This window comes from Cebus imitator, unplaced genomic scaffold (genome assembly GCF_001604975.1).
Source record: "Cebus imitator isolate Cc_AM_T3 unplaced genomic scaffold, Cebus_imitator-1.0 Scaffold565, whole genome shotgun sequence".
In the NCBI taxonomy this organism is placed as follows: domain Eukaryota; kingdom Metazoa; phylum Chordata; class Mammalia; order Primates; family Cebidae; genus Cebus; species Cebus imitator.
The window spans coordinates 524901-548130 of record NW_016107880.1 but is presented as its reverse complement, the minus strand read 5'-3'; the positions used below and the strand labels follow the sequence as shown (position 1 = coordinate 548130).

At 39.5% G+C, this 23230-nt stretch overlaps 2 protein-coding genes across 17 annotated transcripts in view; one reads left to right on the top strand and one right to left on the bottom strand.

Annotated features, from left to right (window-relative positions):
- DLGAP1 (DLG associated protein 1) overlaps positions 1-23230 on the top strand; it is a 980899-nt gene that overhangs the window by 472300 nt on the left and 485369 nt on the right. For 3 of the 4 annotated variants that reach the window (XM_037734016.1, XM_037734014.1, XM_037734017.1), the window contains exon 4: positions 1631-1716. The exons of the other annotated variant lie outside the window; for it this stretch is intronic. The gene's annotated coding sequence lies outside the window, so the exon portion shown is untranslated. The remainder of the gene's footprint in view (positions 1-1630; positions 1717-23230) is intronic. 4 annotated transcript variants of the gene reach the window in all.
- The window catches only part of LOC108294152, a 93509-nt gene that overhangs the window by 12869 nt on the left and 57410 nt on the right, over positions 1-23230 (bottom strand). For 4 of the 13 annotated variants that reach the window (XR_005197889.1, XR_005197892.1, XR_005197894.1 and 1 more), the window contains exons 2-4: positions 13263-13374; positions 2315-2484; positions 716-762 (exon numbers count right to left, since the gene is read on the bottom strand). Coding sequence is in view for 6 of the 13 variants with exons in the window: in XM_037734020.1 (XP_037589948.1) it covers positions 716-762; positions 13263-13374 (159 nt within the window). In the remaining 7 variants the exon portion in view is untranslated. Of the gene's footprint in view, positions 1-715; positions 763-2314; positions 2485-3241; positions 3357-11023; positions 11231-13262; positions 13375-13536; positions 13588-23230 lie in introns of those variants that run through there. The other 9 variants (XM_037734020.1, XM_017515923.2, XM_017515921.2 and 6 more) reach the window with 5 other exon arrangements.

Genomic DNA, 23230 nt, shown 5'->3' with positions numbered 1-23230 from the left:
CTGTAGTCTCAGCTATTTGAGAGGGTGAGGTAGGAGGACCACTTGAACACTGGGAGTCAAGGAAGCAGTGAGCCGTGATCGTGCCACTGTACTCCAGCCTGGGCAACAGAGCAAGACCCTGCCTCAAAAAANAAAAAAAAAAAAAAAAAAAAGCCCAGGGGTGGAGTGGGGAACAGGAGTACTAATTTTTCCAGGGACACATAACTCAAAAGGCTTGATGAGCTAGGCTGCTTGTGATAACTATGATTACCACTCCTCCAACTGTAACTGCAAAAATTCATCCAGGTGAAGCTCCACAGCTGGAGCAGCACTCTTAGAGTTACCTCTGTTCTTATCAAGAAACAAATAGCTTTACACTGGTTGGTGAGAATAGGGTGGTAGCTTTCTTGGGGACAAGGAAAAGAGAGTATGAATAAAGAAATGAGAAAGGAAATGGTGCTTCCCATGGAGAGAAGAGAATGCTGGATTTCAAGTGCTTCTTGGACATTCTGGAAGAGAAAATTGGAACAACTCATTTTCTGTTCTTTCAAACACAATTTAGCCCTGCCCTGGCCCTAGAAGACAAACAGGATGCAGGGGCTTTGTTAGTCTCCCATGGTTGCTATTTTCTCTGTAACCAAAATGGCAAGAGAATACTTGATAAAACCAAGATGTAGCAAGAACTTACTGTCTGTCATTAGGCATTAAAGATGGGGTAAAAGGAACTAATACTTACAGAAAGCTGAGTAGGGTAGCATTTCTTGGCCTCAGGACTGTCATGGTCTAGTGGAAGGGACAGAGTGGCACAGGAATACCAATTAATCAGTAAAAGTGAAGTACAAAGAACTAAACATACAAACAAATGAACAATTGTCCCTTTTTTGGAAGCCCAAGGAAGGCACCATTTCAAGATTACATATGATCCAAGCCCTCTATAGGAGGGTTCCTGGGCATCCATGTCAAAAACAGACAGATCAAAAAAAAAAAAAAAAAAAAAAAAAAAAAAAAAAAAAAAAAAAAAAGGTACCAATGCATTTGATGCAGAACCAAGGTTGAGAACTGCCGAAAGAGGTTAGTGGAAACTGGATTTTGAAGCTGCAGCTTTTAGGCTCTCTGAGGCCGTGGAGCACTTGATTGCTGTGGGCCAGGTGTGATGGAGAAGGCCGCTTATCAGAGCAGCTGCAATGGGGGTGGGAAGGAAGAAACTAAAGACAGCAGAGACAGGAGGGAGAGGATGCAGAAAGAGACCTGCCGCATTGTGAACTCCCGAGGGTGGGCACTGACCTGTCTCTCCATCCCAGAGTGCCCAGTATGTGACTCACACAGGATGCCAACTGGACAGGTACTTGTTGAATAAATAATTGAACTGAGTAAATATATTTTAAAAATCTGGAAAACTTGGCAGCTGGGGCATAGAGTATCACCAAAACACAACAATGAAATTTCAGAAGGAAAACTATTTAGAGAAAAAACCTGAATTCAGTCTTAGACTTTTTAGGTTTAAGTAATCAGACATAATAATAGAAATCCAAACATCTGAGAAGTCTGTCTGATGTCGAGTCATAGGGCTCCTAAATTTCTGTATTTGTCACCCCTCCTATTTCATTTGTATGTGACCAGGAGACTAAAACATGCATTATGCTCCCAACAGGCTAAATCTATTCTGGGATCCACTGAATGTTACTAGAGGGACTGCTCCAGAGAATTCCTGATTGAATGACAGCGGCGCTAAGAACAGTAAGTCATGGTTGGAAGCAGTCAGGGAAGAATGGAGCTCAGATATCCTAAATTAAAATATAAAAGGCTCAAGTTATTGGGCATGTACATCTAAATTTCAAAGTAAAATGCCAGCATCCCACTATGCCTCCCGAATCCAGCACATTCTACCTAACACACACAGACACACACACACACACACACACACACACACACACCTCTTTCCCTCTGAGGCAATTATGGGCCCAAACTGAGTTTTTATGGAACCATAATACGGAAAGAAATGCCCAAGCTGAAGAGGTCAATGCACAATAATTTATCAGCAATCAATGCTCAACACTGACATCGTAACCTCTTAAATGTGCCATGTTGTCTACAGCTTGAATTTCTGTGTGGCTTCACATACGTTATTTGGATGAAGGCTGAATCTCTCACACGCTGGTTATCATAAACTGTGCAGTTGAAATTAATAGAATAGAGACGCCCTCTTTTTGGTGACTCACTAGTTTTCGGCTTCTGACTCATAGGTTTCTCTCTTTTGTTTTTTCACATTATTGATCAGTGAATATTCTAGTAGTCTAATTCATGTGTATTTCAGGGCTAAAAATGGAAGACTAACCTTGTCTGGGGAAAGGAGACAAATAGTGTTAACATCCAGGTGAAGAAGAGGTCAATTCAGAAGGGAAGCAGGGAAGAAGGGACTTCCCGGGAGAGCAGGCAAAAGCAGAGGACCTCGGGGGTAGCTGTTCCCCTAGCTATTCGGTACTTACACCATGCGCTCTGTCATATCTAGAAAACAGGAGAAGAAAAGCAATCACTGGGAAAAATATTAATACCATAGAGAGGAGAACTGTGTTTCATTACCTCAATTCCTATGATCCTTCATTAGTAAGGGAAGATACAGCATCCACAATAGAGAAAACATAAGTGCCTCAGAAATATAAAGTTGTCTATTTCTCTGAAGTCAAAATGACAACATCCTTGCTTATAAAGGAAATGTCCACTAACTTACAAATGAACCATCTACAAGAATTATTTGTTTAATTATATGACCCTCAGTTACTAATATGCCCTGGACACTGTAGTTTCTGTGGATTTCTCAGAAATTATGCTGAATATTATAGTCTGCTATGCTCTTACACCATACACCAGGACTCAAGTCAGACCATCAGTTCTTTGACACTTGTCTGCCTTCAAATCATCTTACCAAGTACCTGACCATTTTCCTTCCTTAGATCCTGAGGCCGTACCAGTCCTGGCATTCATATGGACTGTTAATATACCCACACTGTGCCTTTGTTTTCCTGTGTACAAATGAGGATAAATAAACTTAGGAAATTAGCAGTTTATGGCCATTTCCAGCATCCGCTTGCTGCTCCCATTTTCCCCTGGGAAATTTTCCTCCTGTCTCTTACAGCCCCTCCCCAGCCCCTCTGCCTTCCTGTGTTCTCTCCCTCTGTTAAATCAGCCACAGATATGATGTCATCAATTTTTCTTTGATGGAGACACTTTCACCCCACCTCTTTCAAATTTTCCTGTTCAACACCTTTTATCTCTACCTGTAAAATGAAATACTTTGTTTTCTGTTTAGAGTTTAAAGAATTTCTTAGCTGGACATTAAGCAGGAATCACTATAAATACCTTCAAGATAAATCTGTTACCTTTCAAAAAAAAAAAAAAAAAAGACGTTAAGCCCCTGAAAAAGAAGATGGTCCAAAAAGAAATTACATCCTTGAGCTCCTGCCTTCTTTTCTCTCTTTTCTTCTATCCCTTAAATCTCAGTCAGTTACTTCCCAGTCCTGTGTCTGAGGATGCCCAGCTGATCTGGATCCATGGCCATTCCATGGCACCCTCTCCCTCTCTACCAAGAGCAGAGAATCCAACTACAGCCCTGGAGAGGTCTATTAAACCAACTGGGAAGCTGTTATCAAACTACTGTTTCCTCCCAGTATATTCCCCCATCATTTGAATATGTTCCCACTGTGGTCATGGTTTTCTAAGCCTTATCCTCTTCCACCCTAATGAAGAATCAGGGCTCAAAGCCTGTTGGGGAAGGGAAGGAAGGAGAGATGTTTGTGACTGCCCTGTGGTCTAGTAATCACACAGGAGCACTTCAGATGGACAATCCACATTCAGCTGGCCTTGTGTCAGCATCCAGAACACTCAAGACAATGGCAACAAAGAGACATGCAGAGAGTCCTCACAGACTGGGATAAGGAGAGAGAGAGAGACCTGGCAGTATAGCAAGACATCAATAGATCCCTGAACTATGGACATAGTCTCCTACTGAGAGCTCAGGTATTAACATGCATGGACATCAATATGACCATGCTGATTAAACAATGTGGGGGATTAGGGGAACCAACCCCACAGAGTCATAATTCTGTGTTTAATTTTTGACTCTCCAGAAACTTAACTACTAATAATCTACTATTGACTGGAAACCTTACCGATAACATTGTTGTTGAACACATATGTTGTATGTTATATGTAATTTATATTGCATTATATTCTTACCATAAAGTAAGCTAGAGAAAAAAATGTGTTACTATTAAAATCATAAAGAAGAGAAAAAATATTTCATTAGGTGGAAGTGGAGTGGATCATCATAAAGGTCTTTATCCATATCCTCACTTTGAGTAGGCTGAGAAGGAAGAAGAGATGGATCTGGTCTTGCGGTGGCAGGGTGGGGCAGTGGGTAAGAGGCAGAAGAAAATCCACTTATAAGTGGACCTGTGCAGTAACTGAGTTATTCAAAGGTCAACTGTGTAGTTGCATCAGAAAACCTGTTAACGTAGACGGGCAGGTAGATGCTTACTAACAAAGTACAGCAGACGTAGACGAAAAGTTTGGTTGCTTAAAGTAATTAGGAAAGTGGTGGCGAGGTGGCATAATTTTTCCACCTCCCCAAATCACCCCATGGAAACAGAGCAACTAAGATAACACAAGCAAACCCCACAGACAAAGATCTGCAGTAAGGCAGTGGGAAAACACATCCCTATAAACCTCCAAATACGTGTGGGTTGGAATAAACTACTGGTGAGATTAAGACCTGCATGGTGTCCTCAACATGTCAGAGGAAATAAAAAGAGGAGAAAGGGCCTTCTGATGGCCCCAAGAAGCAGAGAAATGAAAACAGTTTCTCCACAAAGCTTGGTGGACCACTCAGGGAAGGACAGCCGAAACACCTAGAGTGCTGCTGCCTCCAACTTGTGAGTGAACTAGCTTGTGCTGGACAGTCTGGGCCCCATGGACCCTAAAGCGACCCGTAATAGCCAGAAACCCTCACTGAGGAGAAACTACTGGAATAGAATCCAAATTAAGCAGGAGAAAGACAATAGGAGCAAAGGAGGCAAAAGAAAGAAGATGCAGGTACAAGTGGAGGGAGGAGCAAAGAGCCAGCAGATAAAAGATACATATTTGTAACACATCCAGAAATAACAGAAAAGGCAGCTCTAAATCTCTAGGGCTAGGAAGCTCTCCTAGTTCATTCTTCTCTTCTAAGAGTCCAAGAAAACTCATCTCACTTAAACATTAATAAAGAAAAATGGCCGTCGAATTTATGATAAAGAAAAATGAATTGAGGAATGTAATGTCTCTGCAGACAATAAAAGCATGCCAGAAAGATATGCAAACAAAACAGAAGAAAATTCTAACCTAATATTTTACATCAACCTGGAAAAAAAAGATAGCCGCTTTGAAAGGACAGCATAACCCAGAATTTTAAAAACTCAGAAAGAAGCAGATTTGAAAAAACAAAGACTTGAAAAGGAGTTTATAAAAATAGAAAAATATTAGAATTGGAGGGAAAACTTATTTCAAAGTTTTAGGCTAGACTAGAAGAAACAAAATAGTGAATGAACACCACAGAAAGTTTCTTAAGAAAAATAGAAAAGGAAAGAATGAATAACTTTAAAATAAAAAGATTTAAAACATATATACAAAAAAGGCATAGACAATAGGAATAGGAGAACCAAGGAACATATAATAGAAGTTCCTAAAAAAGAAAATCAATGCAATGAAAGAACAAATGTTATCAATTATAGTTCAAAGACTACTTTTCTGACATAATACTTGTCCAACATTTGAAAGGACTTACTTGGCGAAATTGGCCCAGAATGGCCTACATATAAACATAGTCTGGTAAAACTACTGAACTTTAAAAAAGAAAAAAGTCTCTTTGGCACTAGTTAAAAGGTCAGTATCCCTTATAAGAGAAAGAAAATCAGATTGTCATCAGACTTTTTGACAGCAATGCTTTATGCCAGAAGACAATGGTGTAAAATATTTAAGAAACATTAAAGAAAGCAGATGTGAGCTGAAGATTTTATACCCAGAAACATTGATCTTTAAATACCATGGTCACAATTCTTAATAAACACACAAGAATTCAGGAAGTAATGTTCCTGTGAGCCTTTTCTGGGAAATTTATGGAGACTAAGCCTCAGGAAACCAATATGACTAAAGAGGTAACAATAGACTGGCAGTGAGCATTAAGTATACATTTTTTTGGATAACTCATAGTGCCTGTAGTTTATAAAGGAGAGAGTATAAAATGTGACGGCCATTTGCTCTATATACAATTAACTGTCAAAAAATGAGGGAGGGAGCATACATTGGAAAGACAATATAAACAGTGGAATAAGTTCTGTGACTGCCTCAAGGACACCAATGGAGAATAAAAACATATCTGTTGAAAACAGATGCCGGAGAACAGGGGAGAAGGTAAAGAAGAGGCTATTAGCTAATTTCAATTTTAGTCATAGTAGGATAGGGAAAAAAAAAAGTAAAAATGGGATTAAAATTATTATTTAGAGATGTTAATAAAATTATAGATTATATAATCAGAACAAAATAGTACAAACATTTCTAAATACAAAAAGAGGCTGGGTGCAGTGGCCCACACTTATAATCCCAGTTGTTTGGGAGGCTGAGGTGAGAGGATTGTTTGAGCTCAGGAGTTCAAGACAAGCCTGGGCAGCAAAGTGAGAACCCTATTCCCTACCAAAAAATTTAAAAAATTAGCCAGGCACAGTAGCATGTGCCTGTAGGCTCAGCTGTTTGGGATCCTGGGGCAGGACAATCCCTTGAGCCCAGAAGTTTCAGGTTGCAATGAGCTATGATGGCACTACTGCACTTTAGCCTAGATGACAGATTGAGACCCTGTCTCAAACACACACAAAACAAAAAGATAGGAGAGAGGACACATGCACGTGAGCAAATAATGCAGACAAGTGCTTCTCAGACTCTGTAGTGAAGGACCACTTTTTCCCCCCAATAATTTGTAAGCGACACTTGTGAAATACAAAATATGCTTGACTCTAGTGGCAATATCAAATTATTTTAAATATTTCTAAATGTGTTTGGTGGTGGTTGTTTTGTTACTTTCTATTTACAAGCCATCATAGCTTGGTAGCAAACAGCTCAGGGAGCAGCCTTGATACAGACCACATCGGAAAAGAGTAGAAACATAAGGCAATAACAATAGAGGTAGTCACCGGTATAGAGATATGAATATGTTTGCATGCTTGTATGGATGGAAATACATGTAACAAATGTGACAAAAGTGATGCCAAGCATTTGGATCCTAAAAATAAATTTACCAATTAAATTTAGTTTTTAAAAAGATTTCCAGATCACCTAACAAAGCAAAATTCAACACTCCAGGGTACTATATAAATATAGACTTTTAATAATAATATATATGTTTCTTTCAGGTAGAGAAAAGTCTTTACGGTATGCTACCAATCTAATAGAGGAGAGTGGAGATAAAAAAAATATACAAATATATATCAATTTTGTATAATTATAGCTTAATATACTAATGGACATATAAATTACAGCATTTACACATAAAATATTTCAAGGTAGTGGAAGGAAATAAGGTTGAGGAGACAAGGAGAAAAACTAGGCTTGTTTTGTAAATTTGGCTTTAGAGTCATGTGCATCTTTGCAATATAATAAAGTGAAATTAAATTTAAAGTGATTCCTAAACATCAAAAGTAAAATAAGACAGTTGAGCCCGTCTATCCAGTAGGTGGCAGAACAGCACCAAAGGGACTATTCCAAGTGACTTTAAAACACAGTAATTTAACTGTGTTAGCAGAATGTTATCATAAGGACAAAAACAACTGCAAAGTGTCTTAAGCTGATTTTTGTAATCATTTTGCTGGTGGTAGTCTGATATTTATTTGAGACTGTTGCGTGTGTGTATTATGAATACAGTAAATGAATAATTATATTCATGTCAATAAAATTTGAAATTTGGCATGGGAAAAGGAGACGGTAAAAAAATCCTCCACTTGAATTTGAATAGGAAATATTATCATGAATTCATGATGAATATTATTTTATAAATCCGTGTTTTCTAGCATTGTTCTCTGAAAAGACTTAGAACATGCTCAACCCTTCACACACAGATAATGTTCTCTACATACCATTTTCCACTAAAAGGAATCAAAGGTTCCCTGAAGAAAGAGCTGATTACAGGTCTGTGGAAGGAAGTGTACAAGATGGACGTGGAATATCATAAACTGCTTTGGTGATATCAGAACTCTGCTATTAAGTTAAAAGAGGTTCTCTGTCCAAAGATGGGAAAATTTGAACAATAGTAAATGTAATAACTGCAATGAATTGAAACATATCAAATATTAAAAGTCATGAATTCCTAATCATATTGTCAAAATAAAATGCTATTGATCATCCTTGGAAAATGCAAGGAAACCAAAATCATTATTTTAAAACTAGCAAATAAAATGAAGCGATCAAACATTTATTCTAACTTCCCTATGCATATTATTCCAAGTAACCAAGTAGTTGATGAGATGTTTCTCTTGATAGAAGTATTCCATCTAATAAATGAAGAAAGAATTTTAAAATTGTAGTATCACTGCTTTGCAACCTTTAGTGAATTATTGGGTGTAAACAATGGTAATCAATGACTACCAACCTCACAAAAAGGCCACCAGACATGTGCTTCTGGATGGAGGTACACACCACCACCTATGAGGTATTTTTGCCAAAAATTGAATTTCAATCTGATGATGTCCCTGGGTCTACTGTATTCAGTACTAGCCCCATGTGGCTACTGAGCATTTGAAATGTGGATAGGGCAAATTGAGATGCTCTGTACATGTAAAATATACACCAGATAGCAAAACTTAATATGAGAAAAGGATGTAAACTATCTCAATAATTTTTAATATTGACAACATATATAATGTTTCTGACACATTGGGTTAAACAAAATTATATTATCAATATTAATTTTAATTATTTTTACTTTTTAAAAATGTGTATTATAAAATCTAAAATTATATTTGTGGCTCATATTTCTATTGTATTGTGCTGTTCTTAATCCTAACTACAACTTATGGGAAATACGCTGGACAGAGGAACATGTTAAATGACACCAGAAGGATAGAAACAGCAAATACCAGGCTTTAGAAAACTCTGCAACTTACATTTCTAATCCATTTTAATGGTGGAGTCAAAGTTACGAAAAATTTATGAACATGAGCACTGTAATTAATATGTAAGGTAGTCATAAATATCAATATCTGTGAAATCATAATTTGATATCTCAGTTTCATTTTCACTATTGCTCAAATAATGCATAACAATAAAAAGCCTATATCTTTGCATTGCCTGATTTATCACCAGTGGTGTTTGCACTGCATTATGGAAAACACTGATATATTTTCAATTTTTAATAATGTGAAAACTTGATTATCTCAGTTTTTTCAGATAGATGAATACATAGTTATGATTTCTATGCTGTTAGAAAGCCTTTATTTTTTTAACCAACAAAATTAATTTTAATAATACATTTTGACATAATATATCTAAATATCAATTTCAACATGTACTAAATATAGCAATTATTAATGAGAAATATTACATTCTTTTGGCTTTGTACTAAACATTTGAAATGTGGTTTACATTTTTCACTTATAGTATCAAATGCTAAATTTATTTATTTATTATTTTTTTTTGTATTTTTAGTAGAGACGGGGTTTCACCATGTTGGCCAGGATGGTCTCGATTTCTTGACCTCGTGATCCGCCCGCCTCGGCCTCCCAAAGTGCTGGGATTACAGGCGTGAGCCACGCACCTGGCCACAAACGCTAAATTTTTATTAGAAATATTTAATCTAGATAGATAGCTTAAAATTTACATTTGAAAAAAAAAATAGATTCAGATACCTACGTTGTTACAAGTATATTTAAAAGTTTTCAATGACTGAATTGAGTATCAATTTTTAAATTTAAATCAATGAAATTAATTACAATTAAATGAAAATTTAGAAACTCCTTCCTCAGTCACACTAGCCACATTTCAAGTAGAATTCCTTTGTTTCAAATTCACTTTGTCCTAAAGCTGCAAGTTGAATTTCTACATCTCATCATAATTGACTTATTTAAAATATTTTTTAATTAAAACATAATACGAAACCACTTAGATATGTAAAATTTAAAAATTCTCCCTTTTACTCTCCCATCTTTACTATTTTCCCCAAATTTGAGATCAAATTAAAAAATATATTCAAAATGTTTCTAACTGTAAAAGTTAAGCATTGAATTAGGCTTGCTCAGACTTCATTTTTAATACAATATTTCTTACATACCTAACATAATAGGTGCTCAAAAATATTAGGTAATTTGTCTCTGTTTATTAAATCAGGAATTTTTTAATAGTATCTGAACTTTTGTTTTTTCTCATTTATGAGAAAAAATCATTCCAGTTTAGCATGCTTTAATATCTTATTGGGATAACTAAATAATATAAAATGTCTAAATAACTTATAGAAAGATAACTTACATCCTCTATAGCAAAATACTGATACAGTGTATATATTGAAAGTAACGTTGCACTAAAGCGGGTGAACACTAGGGGGCAGTGTTGTTAGTGCAGAACTCTCCAGAGGCTTGGAAAGGAGCGCTCAAATCAATTCCAAAACCTAAAATGCAATAAATTAAATAAATGGGAAATAATAATAATAATAATAATAATACTCAAAAAAAAAAGAAAAAATATCAATTACCCAACAGCTAGCGCGATAAATGGGGTCTAATAGCAACAAAAGAACGTGTTCGTTTAACTTTACTTTGTGAAGTTATAAGGACCATATACATATTATTCACAAGGTGTTGGAGGAGATGCTTTGTTCAAACCCTGAGCCCTTATGAGGTTGGATTCAAGCTCTTTCTGGAAAAGTCTTCCTTATGGAATTTTCTGTCCCAAAGAAGACACAAAAGAGTAGGCAATGTCAGAAAGTAACAATTCATAAATACTAACTCCAAGTGCGTGTATAATATTTAGTTCCTACCTCATTTTATCCTTTACTCGTATCCACCATTCCTTTTATTTTCTTCCACTCGCTCAGGCTTCTTTGCAGCACGGTCATTTTTAGAATATTCTGAGAGCATCTTAGCTCTCACTCCAACTTTCTCTTTCCACCCTCAATTCATTTTAACTCAGAATTCCAAAGCAATAAAACTGTATTAAGTAACTAATCCATAATGCCAGCCACTACCTAAAAGGATAGAACCAAAAACAAAAAAAAAAAAAAAAAAAAAAAAAAAAAAAAAAAAAAAAAAAACCTAGGAAAACTTATGTACATTTTCTAAAGTTACATTGTTGTCTATTTTAAGGGCATAAAATTCTTTTGAGGAGTGACTTTAAGCTACATTTTGCAAAAAGTATTGAGCATAATGTATAGATGCTTAATATATGATGAGGTAAACATTTACACCTCAGACTTGGAACAGGCAGACAGCTAAGTTCTCTTACTTTTTAAATATGCAATGAATTTTCTAACAGGTAACAAATCAATTTTTGTTTCTCTTTTAGAAAATTAAAATCTATATGTATTAAAGAGCTGTGCTCCAAATTGTGAGTCTGGCCTACTTAAATCTGAATAAATCATTCTAGAGAGTTGACATTATTTAGTTTTGAACAATTCTTGAAGTCTGTTTGGACTTCATAATTTAGCAGCAGGTGGTTCTTGTGGTTTTAAAAGTCCATGATTAATTAATCCTAGTTAGTTTTTAGTCATCTCTTCAGATCTTTTGTACCCGGAATTTCTATAGCCTATTTACCTGAAATTGTATAAATAATAAATGGTTCACCCTCCTCCGTATAGTAGCAAGCATCCGGGTTTTTGCAACTTGAAATTTCAGCTCCTCTCAGCCTCTATCAGGTGTGAGATATTTTTAGCCTCCCTCTATCAGTCAGAATCCCATGGAAGGGAAGTCCCATTCAAGAGGGTTGAGGCGAATTTAAAGAAGGGTCTGTTTACAGAGCAGTGGTCAGAGTTAAGAAAATACAGACAGAGAGGCCAAGGGACCCAGAGGTGAGCACAATGGGAAGCCCTCACCACTGTAGGCCTGAAGAGTCAGACTAGAGGAAGGAACGGGGTTCCCAAGCCTGTGGTCACTAGAGCTGTGGACAGGCTGCCATCGCTGGGGGGCCGATTGCTGCTGAAACACCAGCACAGGGAGGAGTGGCACAGAAGGACCCAGAGCTGTCTCTCCCCCACCCTCAGCCCCCTGGCCAGGGCCTCACCTGGACCGCCCAGATCGAGGCAGGGAAGAGCCAAGCACTGGGGAAGGTGGCCTAGGAAAGGGAGGGTGACAGGCCGCTGAATGTTCTCACTCTTAATAAACAGAGTTTTACCCTTCGAGGGGGTCGTTGTGGTTCTTCTCTCCTTATCTTTTTACTTCACTCACCACATTCTTACCAAACCAAAGGGAAAACAACAGTGAAAGGAAAGTCTTCCTTACACACGTCAGGCTTTTAGACAGAACCTTTTTTTCCTCATCTCATATATCTTGTCTTTTGTTTGGTTCAAAAGGAAGCATTTTCTACTCTATAAAAGCCTAAAACTTTGTCTTCGCAACCTCTCGCTGTGATGAGCTTTGACGTGGGTCTTAAGCCCATTTAAAAGATGCTGCACCCTGATTTTGCTGCTGCACCCTGCTTTGGAGAAGCTTAGTCAGTGATCCCATGAGAAGGGAACCTGTGAGAGATTCATTTTCTCCTGAATCGCTTAGGAGGTCTCACTAAAGCCCCTGCTAAACTCATCATCCCCAGCCTGGACCATGTTTGGTTAATTTCCAGTTTTTCCTTTCCTTACGATAACCCACTTGAAACTCCAGCAAGGGGGAAAAAAATCAAATGCAAAACATGTTGTGACTTTTATAAGCTATTGCTCTCCTTGCCCCACGCTCACCCCCTCCCTTTCTCCCCTTCCTGACTTTTACTGAAAGGAGGAAAGACAAGGAAATCTCAATGGCTTCATTCTCAGCACACATTCTAAGTCTGTCATTAAATGACCACTGATTTTGTCGCGTACGTATGAACAGAACTCTGTAAGAGAGCAATTGATTAAAGCCAATGACTTTCTTTCAAAGAGCATTTGCTGCTCTGAAATGGAATCAGTGAATAAAAATTTATTCTGTTATTTTCTTTTTTTCTAAGAGTCCTCTCCATTTTTCAAAAGAAGCCTGTCTTATCTTGTTTCCAAACCTTTTCCCTTTCCTTCCCCTGTGCTGTGGATTTCCTACCTTCTTCCCACTTGAGTCGCCGGTGCAAGAAGGGGGTTCCTGCTTGGGTCCCCACACCAGTAGGTTTTGTCTCTTCATCTGCTTGTCTTCTGAAGATAAATCCTTGGCAGAACTGGAAAAAAAAAAAAAAAAAATCACGGAATGGCTTTTTTACATTTCTGCCAGGGGGAGGCTATTTTGTAATCCTTTTGCAGCCTTCTTGAGCACAACCCAATCCCAAGCTGACTTATCTCCTTAACTGTTTAGAGCAAAATTAAAAACTGGATTTTCTTACCTGCCCCAGGAGCAGATGTAACGGGGCTGAGTTGTCTTGTGAATTGCCAGGCTTCTGAGTTGTCTTGTGAATTGCCAGGTTCCTTTTCTTTCACGAACAGATCTTAAAGGTCTTCCAGGGACCCCTATTAGCTAAATAGTCTGGATCGTTATTACAGAGAAATTGTAACTCTTTTTGAAAGTCTTTGTGCACTCAAACATGCCAATATTTATAGTTCAGTTTATTTGTCCAGGTTGTACAAGTTGCTAACAATGAAACTCCATTTATTTATTTGTTTGTTTGTTTATTTATTTAGAGACAGGGTCTGGCTCTGTCACCAGGGTAGAGTGCAGTGGCACAATCATGGCTCACTGCAGCCTCTGACTCTCAGGTTCAAGCGATCCTCCCACCTCAGCCTCCCTGGTAGCTGAGACTACAGGTGTGCACCCCCACGTCTGGCTAATTTTTGTATTCTTTGTAGAAAACAGGTTTTTCCCTGTTTCCCAGGCTGATCTGGAACTCCTGGACTCAAGTATTCCACCCGCCTCAGCCTCTTGAAGTGCTGGGATTACAGGCAAGAGCCACCGTACCCAGCCAAGACTCCATTTAAATAGGTGGCTTTTATGTGAATTATTAATTTTGATAGAATAGAAAAGCTGACAGATCTATGTTTTAAAATCATTTTATGAATTCAGTTCAAAAGAACAACTAGGGCCACCAGACTTCCCTACTTTACAAAGTAACGGCCTGGCCAAGGATATTCCAAACAAGAAACCTTTTCAAACTGTGCTTTAGATCATTAACACATGGAGAGCAATATAAGCAAACCAATATAATGAGGCACACTAAGTAGGCGATTTTTAATGAACATTTTCAAAGCATAGGGAAAGAAGCCACAAAGAGTCAAAGGATTTTTCCATACATACTGCCTTATTAATCTAGAGTTCTCTTGTTTATTTCAAAACTATGTGATTGGATTAACCATCAGGAGAGAGAAGTACTCTGTATTACAAAAGCTCAGTCTCTGGAGATGAAAATCTCTTCAATTTGACATTTTTCAAAATATCACAAAGAAATGCATTTTTCTGTGGTCTTCAATAAAGAAAGCGTGTCAAGGCAAGACACACACGAAAAGAAGTCAAAGTGGTTAGTTATAATGGGATAAGCAACAGCTAAACTGAAAAATTCTACATGTAATGCAGTTTTCTTTTTGAGTGGAAAAGGGCAGGACAAGATATGAGATTCCTGGTCTGGAGGGTGGGCGAGATATTAGCATATTAAAGCAGGAATGTGTGAAACATGCATTGTGTACTTTCAGCTGTCTCAGCCCATATCAGGCATAGCTCTGGGGAGAAGGGAGAAGGGCTGTTAATATCAACCAGAAAGTATCCCTGGGATTCTTCAGGCTGCTTGGGCAGTCAGCCTCCAGAAGAGACCCCACTCAACTCTGGGTCAACCATGCACACTGGCCCCTCACCACCTCTGTGATGTGATTCCAAGAAGGACGCTAACCCATAGGTTCCCACCACTGCCACCGGGCAAGATCTGAAATTCCCCTGACAAAGCTTCCTTATTAGCATAAAGCTTTGACTCATGAAATAAACCAACTGCGTCTCTTACCCTTTTCCTTGAACTCTACCCTCCTACCCAAAATATACAGAGAAGGAGATGAGCAAATACAAATATATAAGGATTCAGTTTAATTCTAATCAATTTGATATTTATTGAAAAAGTCTGAGCAAGACATTATTAAAAATACTATAAAATCTCAGAACGGGCTGCTGCTTTAGGGATACAAGAAATGAGGTCTTTTTTTTTAAACTTCAAATCAAGACTGACAAGTTAACATTTATTTGGGGGGATCACTAAGACAAAAGAGTTGAAGTCTGAGATGGACGGTTAATGTTGCGTAAAACTCACTGGTCAAGCTACACATCCTGTTTGGATTCATTTGTCATCCTTGATGAGTTATCATACAACGGGGTGTGGATGCAGCCTCCCTGTGGATACCTCAGTGGACAGGAAGTCTTCCTTTTCTTCATTGACACACAGCCTCCTAGGCCTGCCACTTACTAGCTCTGTTCCTGCCAATAAAGGCTACAGGAATTAGTGGAATCCCTCTCTCCTGTGCTTTTCCACTTTATTAAAACATAGGAGGCCGGGCGCGGTGGCTCACGCCTATAATCCCAGCACTTTGGGAGGCCGAGGCGGGTAGATCACGAGATCAAGAGATCAAGACCATCCTGGTCAACATGGTGAAACCCCGTCTCTACTAAAAATACAAAAATTAGCTGGGCATGGTGGCGTGCGCCTGTAGTCCCAGCTACTCGGGAGGCTGAGGCAGGAGAATTGCTTGGAACCTAGGAGGCAGAGGTTGTGGTGAGCCGAGATCACGCCATTGCACTCCGGCCTGGGTAACGAGTGAAACTCCATCTCAAAAANGGCAGGAGAATTGCTTGAACCCAGGAGGCGGAGGTTGCAGTGAGCCGAGATTGCGCCATTGCACTCCAGCCTGGGTAACAAGAGCGAAACTCTGTCTCAAAAAAAAAACAACAAAAAACAGGAACGCTCAGAACCTTCTCCTCCTCATCCCATGCAGCTTTACCCTCTCACATGATAAAGTTTCCATTTCCCAACTCTGCTGGACTCACTGAGAAAAGACAGTGCCATCCACCAGCAAGGACCTGAGCTTGGCTGCTCCAGGGAACCAGGAACAATGGCCAGCAAATCCCTCCCTACAGGAACACAGGGACCAGGCCCTGGGAGGGAGAAGCACTGACGCCAAGCAACCCAGTGCCTCAGAAGCACAGCAGTGGAGGCCGGGGGAAGCGGGCAGAGCCTGCAATGCCTCCCATAAACCCATGTTCCAGAAAAGGACAGCGACGAGGAGTTTCATGCTCTGATTTGCATCCAGCTGTTTATCCCAGTTAAGCCCTGGCAGTCAGGAGCTGTAGCTCAGGAAATGTCTGAACACATTTACAGCTACCCAGAACCACAGCCATGGACTGGCATTAAAATTGATTTCCAGGTCTGCTTGAAAGTGAAGAAACAAACAGTAAAAGCCAGGGGTCCCCAACCCCCAGACTACAGACTGGTACTGGTACAGTACACAATGCATCTTTCAGACATTACTGTGGTATGGATCTGTGGCCTGTGAGGAACCGGGCTGCACAGGATGAGGTGAGTGGAAGCTTCATCTGTATTTACAGCCACTCCCCATCGCTTGCATTACTGCCTGAGCTCCGCCACTGATCAGATCAGCGGCAGCATTAAATTGTCATGGGAGCACCAACCCTATTGTGAACTGTGATTGCAAGGGATCTAGATTGCACACTCCTTGTGAGAATCTAATGCCTGATGATCTGAGGTGGGGCTGAGGCAGTAATCCGATCACTGGGGAGTGGCCGCAAATACAGATTAACGTTAGCAGAGAGGTGTGACTGCACAGAGACCTTAATAAATCAATTGCTTGCAGACTCATACCAAAATCCTGTCAGTAAGTGGCAAGTGACAATTAAGCTGCATCTGGTGACAGGCTTTATAGTGGCAAGTGAGTTGATGTGCTTCAATTGTATAGCTGCATCTAGTGGCCTTAAAAGCATGTTTGAGACAACTTCAAGTTCCCATATGTTCTGGATTAAAGTGAAGGCAGAATATCCTGAGATTGCAGTGACAGCAACCAAAATGACATTACAGAGTAAACTGGACATAAACAACACTCTCTGGTGTCACTGTCTCTCATCACCCCCAGATGGAACCATCTAGTTGCAGGGAAGCAAGCTCAGGTCTCCCATTGATTCTACCTTATGGTGAGTTGTATAGTTATTCCATTATATATTACAATGTAATGACAGAAATAAAGTACACAATAAATGTAATGGGCTTGAATCATCCCATAACCGTCCCCCAACCTGGTCCATAGAAAAATTGTCTCCCATGAGACCAGTCCCTGGTGCCAAAAAGGCTGGGGACCACTGGTATAAGCCACAGAAAAAGTACATACATCGTTGCCGCTGTTAGTCTAATGATTTCAAGATAAAATCCAAAAGTTAAAGACAAAACGCTCTTTAAAATAGGCATAGGAATCTGTAATTGGAGCACATAAGAAAAACAATATCATGATTACATTTCATTAAACAGTCATTGTAGGAATGTTAGCTTTGAATAAATTATAACCTCAAATGTATCTAAGAAAATTATAAAAGTGAAAATATCTCTGAACATGCTCTTTTTAGACTTTAATAACTGTAACAATAATTATAACATAGACACAGTTCTGTGGATGAAGTGAGTTCAAACACGCAAAGCACTTAGAACAATGCCTGTACCGAGAAGGCCCAATATAGCTATTTGTTCTTGGTAGGTAGGTGCCATTCTTTTTGTTCATTGTAGTTATAATTTTATTTTAGAATGTTTAAATAGGATGAAAGATTAGTGCTCATTGAAGTCAGTGGGGTTTTCTTCCAATTTTTTTTTTAAGCAGCAAAATCCATTTTTCAAAATCCTTTCTCCGAACAACCCAGGACATGGGGACCCCAGGGAGTAGGCCTGGAGGAGGAGCTGCTCTGCAGGGGTGGGGCCAGATTTCTATATCAGCAATCTCCCCTGGAGGCAACTCTGGAACCAGTCCTAACACTAAGCTAAGGTACTCTACCATTTGACAGATGAGGAAAATATACCCTACGGAGGTAAATAAACCTAGGGAGGCAAATGCTCTCGTTCTCCAAGCTAGCACAGTCAGATTGCGTTCCAGAAAATAATACCTAACACACCTGGAAACAAGTGCTATTTGCAGGATGATATTCAAGATATTTAACCACTATCCAATCAAAATAGCTCTGCGTAGTCAGAGCCTCATCCTGTGTTGGGCATTAACTCTTTAGTTGCTAAAAGATCACTGGACATTTTTGTGGGAGGCAGGGTGTCACCGTTGAAGGGTTTGGTATCCCAGGGGGCTCAGGACAATAGGTAATTTCCAAATGGTATAAAAGTGATTTTAACAACTGGTGATTTCAAAAAGATACAATCATACCAGATGGGTACCAGCTAAATGTCAGCCCTGGGCATTTGAAGATATCTTCTAGAGGCTAGAAAAAATCCACGCTGGATTGGAATACTGCTAAGAATAGCTACACAATAAATGGAACCCTGGAGACTGTATCTGTTTCTTCTCATTTGGTCTTTCTAGAAATCAAAGTTCTCCTCTGGACTCTTCCAAAACATTTAGACATTTACTGGCTTCCAAAAGAAGAAACTTATGGTGATACTGACCATTTTTAAAGACAATAAAAGCATGAAGCCGGGCATGGTAGTGCACAGTTGGAATCCCACTTATTTGGAAGACTGATTCTAGAAGATTGCTTGAGGCCAGAAGTTCAAGACCAGCCTAAACAGCATAGCAAGACCCCATCTTTAAAAAAGAAAAAAATTAAATCAAAATAAAATTTTTAGAAAATAAGAGTGGTGGCTTTGTATTTATCATTCAAAATAAGTTGAAGAACAGAAAGTGATAGCTCAATGCCCCTAATTGTAGAAGTTGATCTGTGTCTCCATCCTTACAAAAGGATTTGTAAGAATACTTGCCATTTGCTTACGCTTATTGAAATAAATGACTTCTGCCAGCGGTCTTGACGCAGACTGTCTACCTGCATAAGAAGCAGGTGATGGTGACAGAAGCAGAAAAAGAAACAAAGCCCTGCCAGGTGCCCCAGTGGGAGAACTGGTGCGTTGGATTTGAATGGGAAAAGGGAGGATGTCCCAAAGGTTAATGAGGAGAGATGGGAATGGGAAATGAAGGGCTGTGGTGTTGTGGGAGCAAACAAAGCGTATACAGACAGCTTATTAATTTGCGCTAGGATAACTTTCCGCTACATCATGGAGTTTCGATGCCCCATGTCAAAGCAGATCCGCATCTCTTTTGTATTCCAGAAAAGCATCTGCACATCACTTTTCTGGCTCTTGGGGGAAGGAGAGAGGCATCGGAGAAAATTCATTTAGGTGTATGACTTAAAATGAAGTGCATTTGGCTAATGAGTAAGCAGCTGTTTAGTTAAGCAAATGACTCATACTGGGGTATTTATAGAGCACAACTGTTTTTCAAGCCTGTAGAAATTTAAAAGAAAGAAGTTTCCCTATAACCCGTAAGCAGATGTTTCTGTTGCATTTATGAACAAAGTACTCCTGAACAGTAAGCCTGTCCTTCAGGTTTATCAACACATCTATTAAACATATGTTAGTCTTCCTAGGAAGTACATATCTCTTCATTGAACAGAGAACATTTCTAGAGCATTTATTTTGTTCAATGTTAAAAAAAAAAAAGTAAGTCAAAGGCCCAGCCTTTAAGAAGTAAAGTCTGATAGGAAAGTTATATCATATGCCCAAAAAATTATAGCTAATAATGAAAACTAAGATTCAAAAATGACAACCACAGGAGTGCCATGGGCTCTAATTAGCATAATTTTTTTATTTGCTTGGAACTTAATAGCTAGTTTGTTTTCAGAGCTTAGCATGAGCCAGGCCTGGAGCGGTTGAGCCTTTTGTTGAAAAAGTATGTTTTCCAAAGAGACTTTAAAATGGAACTGAAAGCAATAAATTAAATCATGTCAAGAAGAGAGGGAGACCGTAGGACACTGGGGCACCACGTTTGGCTCAGGGTTCTTGCTCATCAAGGTAGAAAGGGAACCAGGACATGTTAGAGGAACTCAAGGGGGCAGACGCATGTGGCCGACGTCTTTGAATAAGGGTTCACACCGTCATGAGATGTGAAATTACCTCTGAAGAATGGGTTAAGATTAGGTAAATGCAAATGATTTCAAAGAAGAACAACGGCTTGAGCAAAAACAATGAGGCTGGAAATAAGACATTGCTCCTCACCGAGTGAACACAAGGCATGGTTGGGACTGGTCAATACACCTGTCTGAATGGAGGGCACAGGCAGGGGATAGCGGTGAAGAGTGGTCAGGAATCAAATCTGCCAGGGACTTCAGAACAGGCTGAGCTCTGTGGGCAAAAGAAAGGCTCAAACACTGAGATGGGATGGCAGGGGAAAGACTAACCTGGGCTGGTGCAAGATGCCTGGGGACAAGGCAGGACTAGGGCCAGGGGACTCAGTTGGGACTTGACTGTGGACTAGCGTAGCAGAAGTGCCTCAACCAAGGTTGAAGCAGAAAAAATGCCAAAGAAGAGAAAATGAAGGAATGGCAAGGAAAGGGGATGACTGCGCGGCTGTGAGAAGCATCTGGAAAGAGCGTTAAAGATGGCTTTAGGGTCCCCAGCCTGGGTGACCAGGTGCACGTGAGAGAAGTGTATCAGTCTTATCAGAGGAGAAATTATTTTAGACACCTGGAGCTTAGAGTGTTGTCAGGACAGACAAGAGAAGCAGTCTCAAGGCAGCCAAAAATGTGGAACCGAGACCCAGTCTGTCAGTGGAGATTTGGGATTTCTATTTGAATAATCTAGCTCACGGGAGACTTGGGGTAATTAAAGTGATATCACCTCTGAGACACTGTTGAGGCAGAAGCTACCGAGTCAGGGAAGATCATTGAAGGGATTTTGGTTTTCTCAAGCCACCATGAGAAGGGATGACAGACTGGCAGCTATAATGACAGAAATTGATGTCCTCACAGTTCTGAAGGCTGAAATCTGAGATGGAGCTGGAGGTACGGTTGGGTTCTCCTGAGGTTTCTCCTTGGCTTGGATGGCTACCTTCTCCCTGTGTCCTCACAAGGTCATTCCTCTGTGTGTGTCTGTGTTCTCTTCTCTTCTTATAAGGAAGCCAGTCAAATTGGATGAGGGTTCACCCATATGGCCTCATTTTTACCTTAATCACATCTTTAAAGAACCTATCTCCAGTACATTTACATTCTGTAATAGAAGGGTTTAGGGCTTCAACATATAAGTTTTTTTGGCGGAGGGGTGCAATGAAACTCATAGCAGAAGGTAAGAAAAGTCATGCATGGGAAGGGAATGAGCATTAAAGCTTAACCAGAAGCAAACGATCAGAGAATGACACATTCCTCTTTCTGTTTGCAAGTTAAGACAGTGGCACCAGGGCAGACATCCTCTCAGCTCTTGCCCAATTAAACATCTCATTTTGCATAATAAATAACATTGCAGAGTTAATTGATCACATCATATCTTGTCAATTCTGTTTCATGGAGCACAGTGTGTGTATTGAGTCAAAGCTGATCTGAAGAAGGCACACGTGTACATATATGTGTGCCAAAGTAGCTGACAGGCATACCTGACATGGAGACAGCATGACTTTTAGAGGCAAACTTTTTGTTTTTTTCTTTTGAGATGGAGTCTTGCTCTGTCACTAGGCTGGAGTACAGTGGCACGATCTCACTTCACTGCAACCTCCACCTCCCTACGTCAAGCGATTCTCCTGCCTCAGCCTCCCGAGTAGCTGAGACTACAGGCACGTGCCACCACGCCCAGCTAATATTTGTATTTTTAGTAGAGACGGGGTTTCACCATGTTGGCCAGGATGGTCTTGATCTCTTGACCTTGTGATCGGCCCGGCTTAGCCTCCCAAAGTGCTGGGATTACAGGCGTGAGCCATCGTGCCCGGCCGGAGGTGAACTTTTTAATGCCAGCAAAATCTGCATCCTAAAAAGCCAGGTGAAAATCACAGTGAAAAATGGTTACGATCCTGTATGCTTTGTCTTAGGATTTTCTGATTTTTCTTTTTTCTCTTTCAAAAGACTACAAACTGGAGAAGTTTCAGGAGCTTTTTCATTCTGTGAGGATCTTTTATTTTCTTTCATCTGTCCCCTTTTTTTCTTCTTCCCCTTATTTCTGACCAGACTGGCTCTAAGAAACCTCTACCACAAGTTGCAGTTCCATGTTTCCAGGTAGCAGTTCAGTGGTAACTATTGTCATTACAGGTTGGTGTCTAAGAACCTGCCCGGCTGCAATGGTCCTGCTGATTATTTATCTCCTTAAACAAGTTAGAATGGGCTAATGATTTTTTTTCCCATTCTGGTAGGTTTTACAAGTGCTTCTTTCACAATAGGAGAGTCTTTTTTAGACGGGGTAATTTAGATTATTTTGTTCTTGGAAGGAGGGTGGGGTATGAAGAATACCATAATCTTACATTACGGTATTAATCACTCTTCGGTCAGTTTCTTCTTTTACAGGCTTAATCTTATATTCAGTTTCAATAGAGAACTTAAAGCATTTTTTAATCTAAATATGTCTCCAGTAGCGGTGGTACTCGAGATGGCTCATTTTGTATATTACTTCATGGAAAATAGATGCTTGCCACACCCCCCAACAACAACTAGTGTGAGCTGGCAAGCCACAGATCCTCTGGAGTTTTGACTGCTCCCTCTGTTAAAAGCACATCCTGACCCGTAGTGAGTATATCAGGAAAATGAGCTTTATGTGGGGAGTGTTGGATTTAGTATCCTGTTAGAACATACAAATATATTTGTCCTTATAGCATTGTTTTGAGGTTATATAAGTACCTGGCATAATTAAGAAATGGCAATCACCGTAATTATCATTCAGGGTACCTTTTTCTTTTTTCTGATGGATATCCCTTAAATTCTTACAAATACTAAATTAATGAGAAACAAAGGTGCATATAATTTTGCTCTCAAATTTCAAATAAGGAAAAATAAATCTAAAACACAAATATTTTTTATATTCCTTTGACCTGAGGAATGCCCCAAAAGAACCCTCTGATACTCTAATAAGTATGCATCTAATC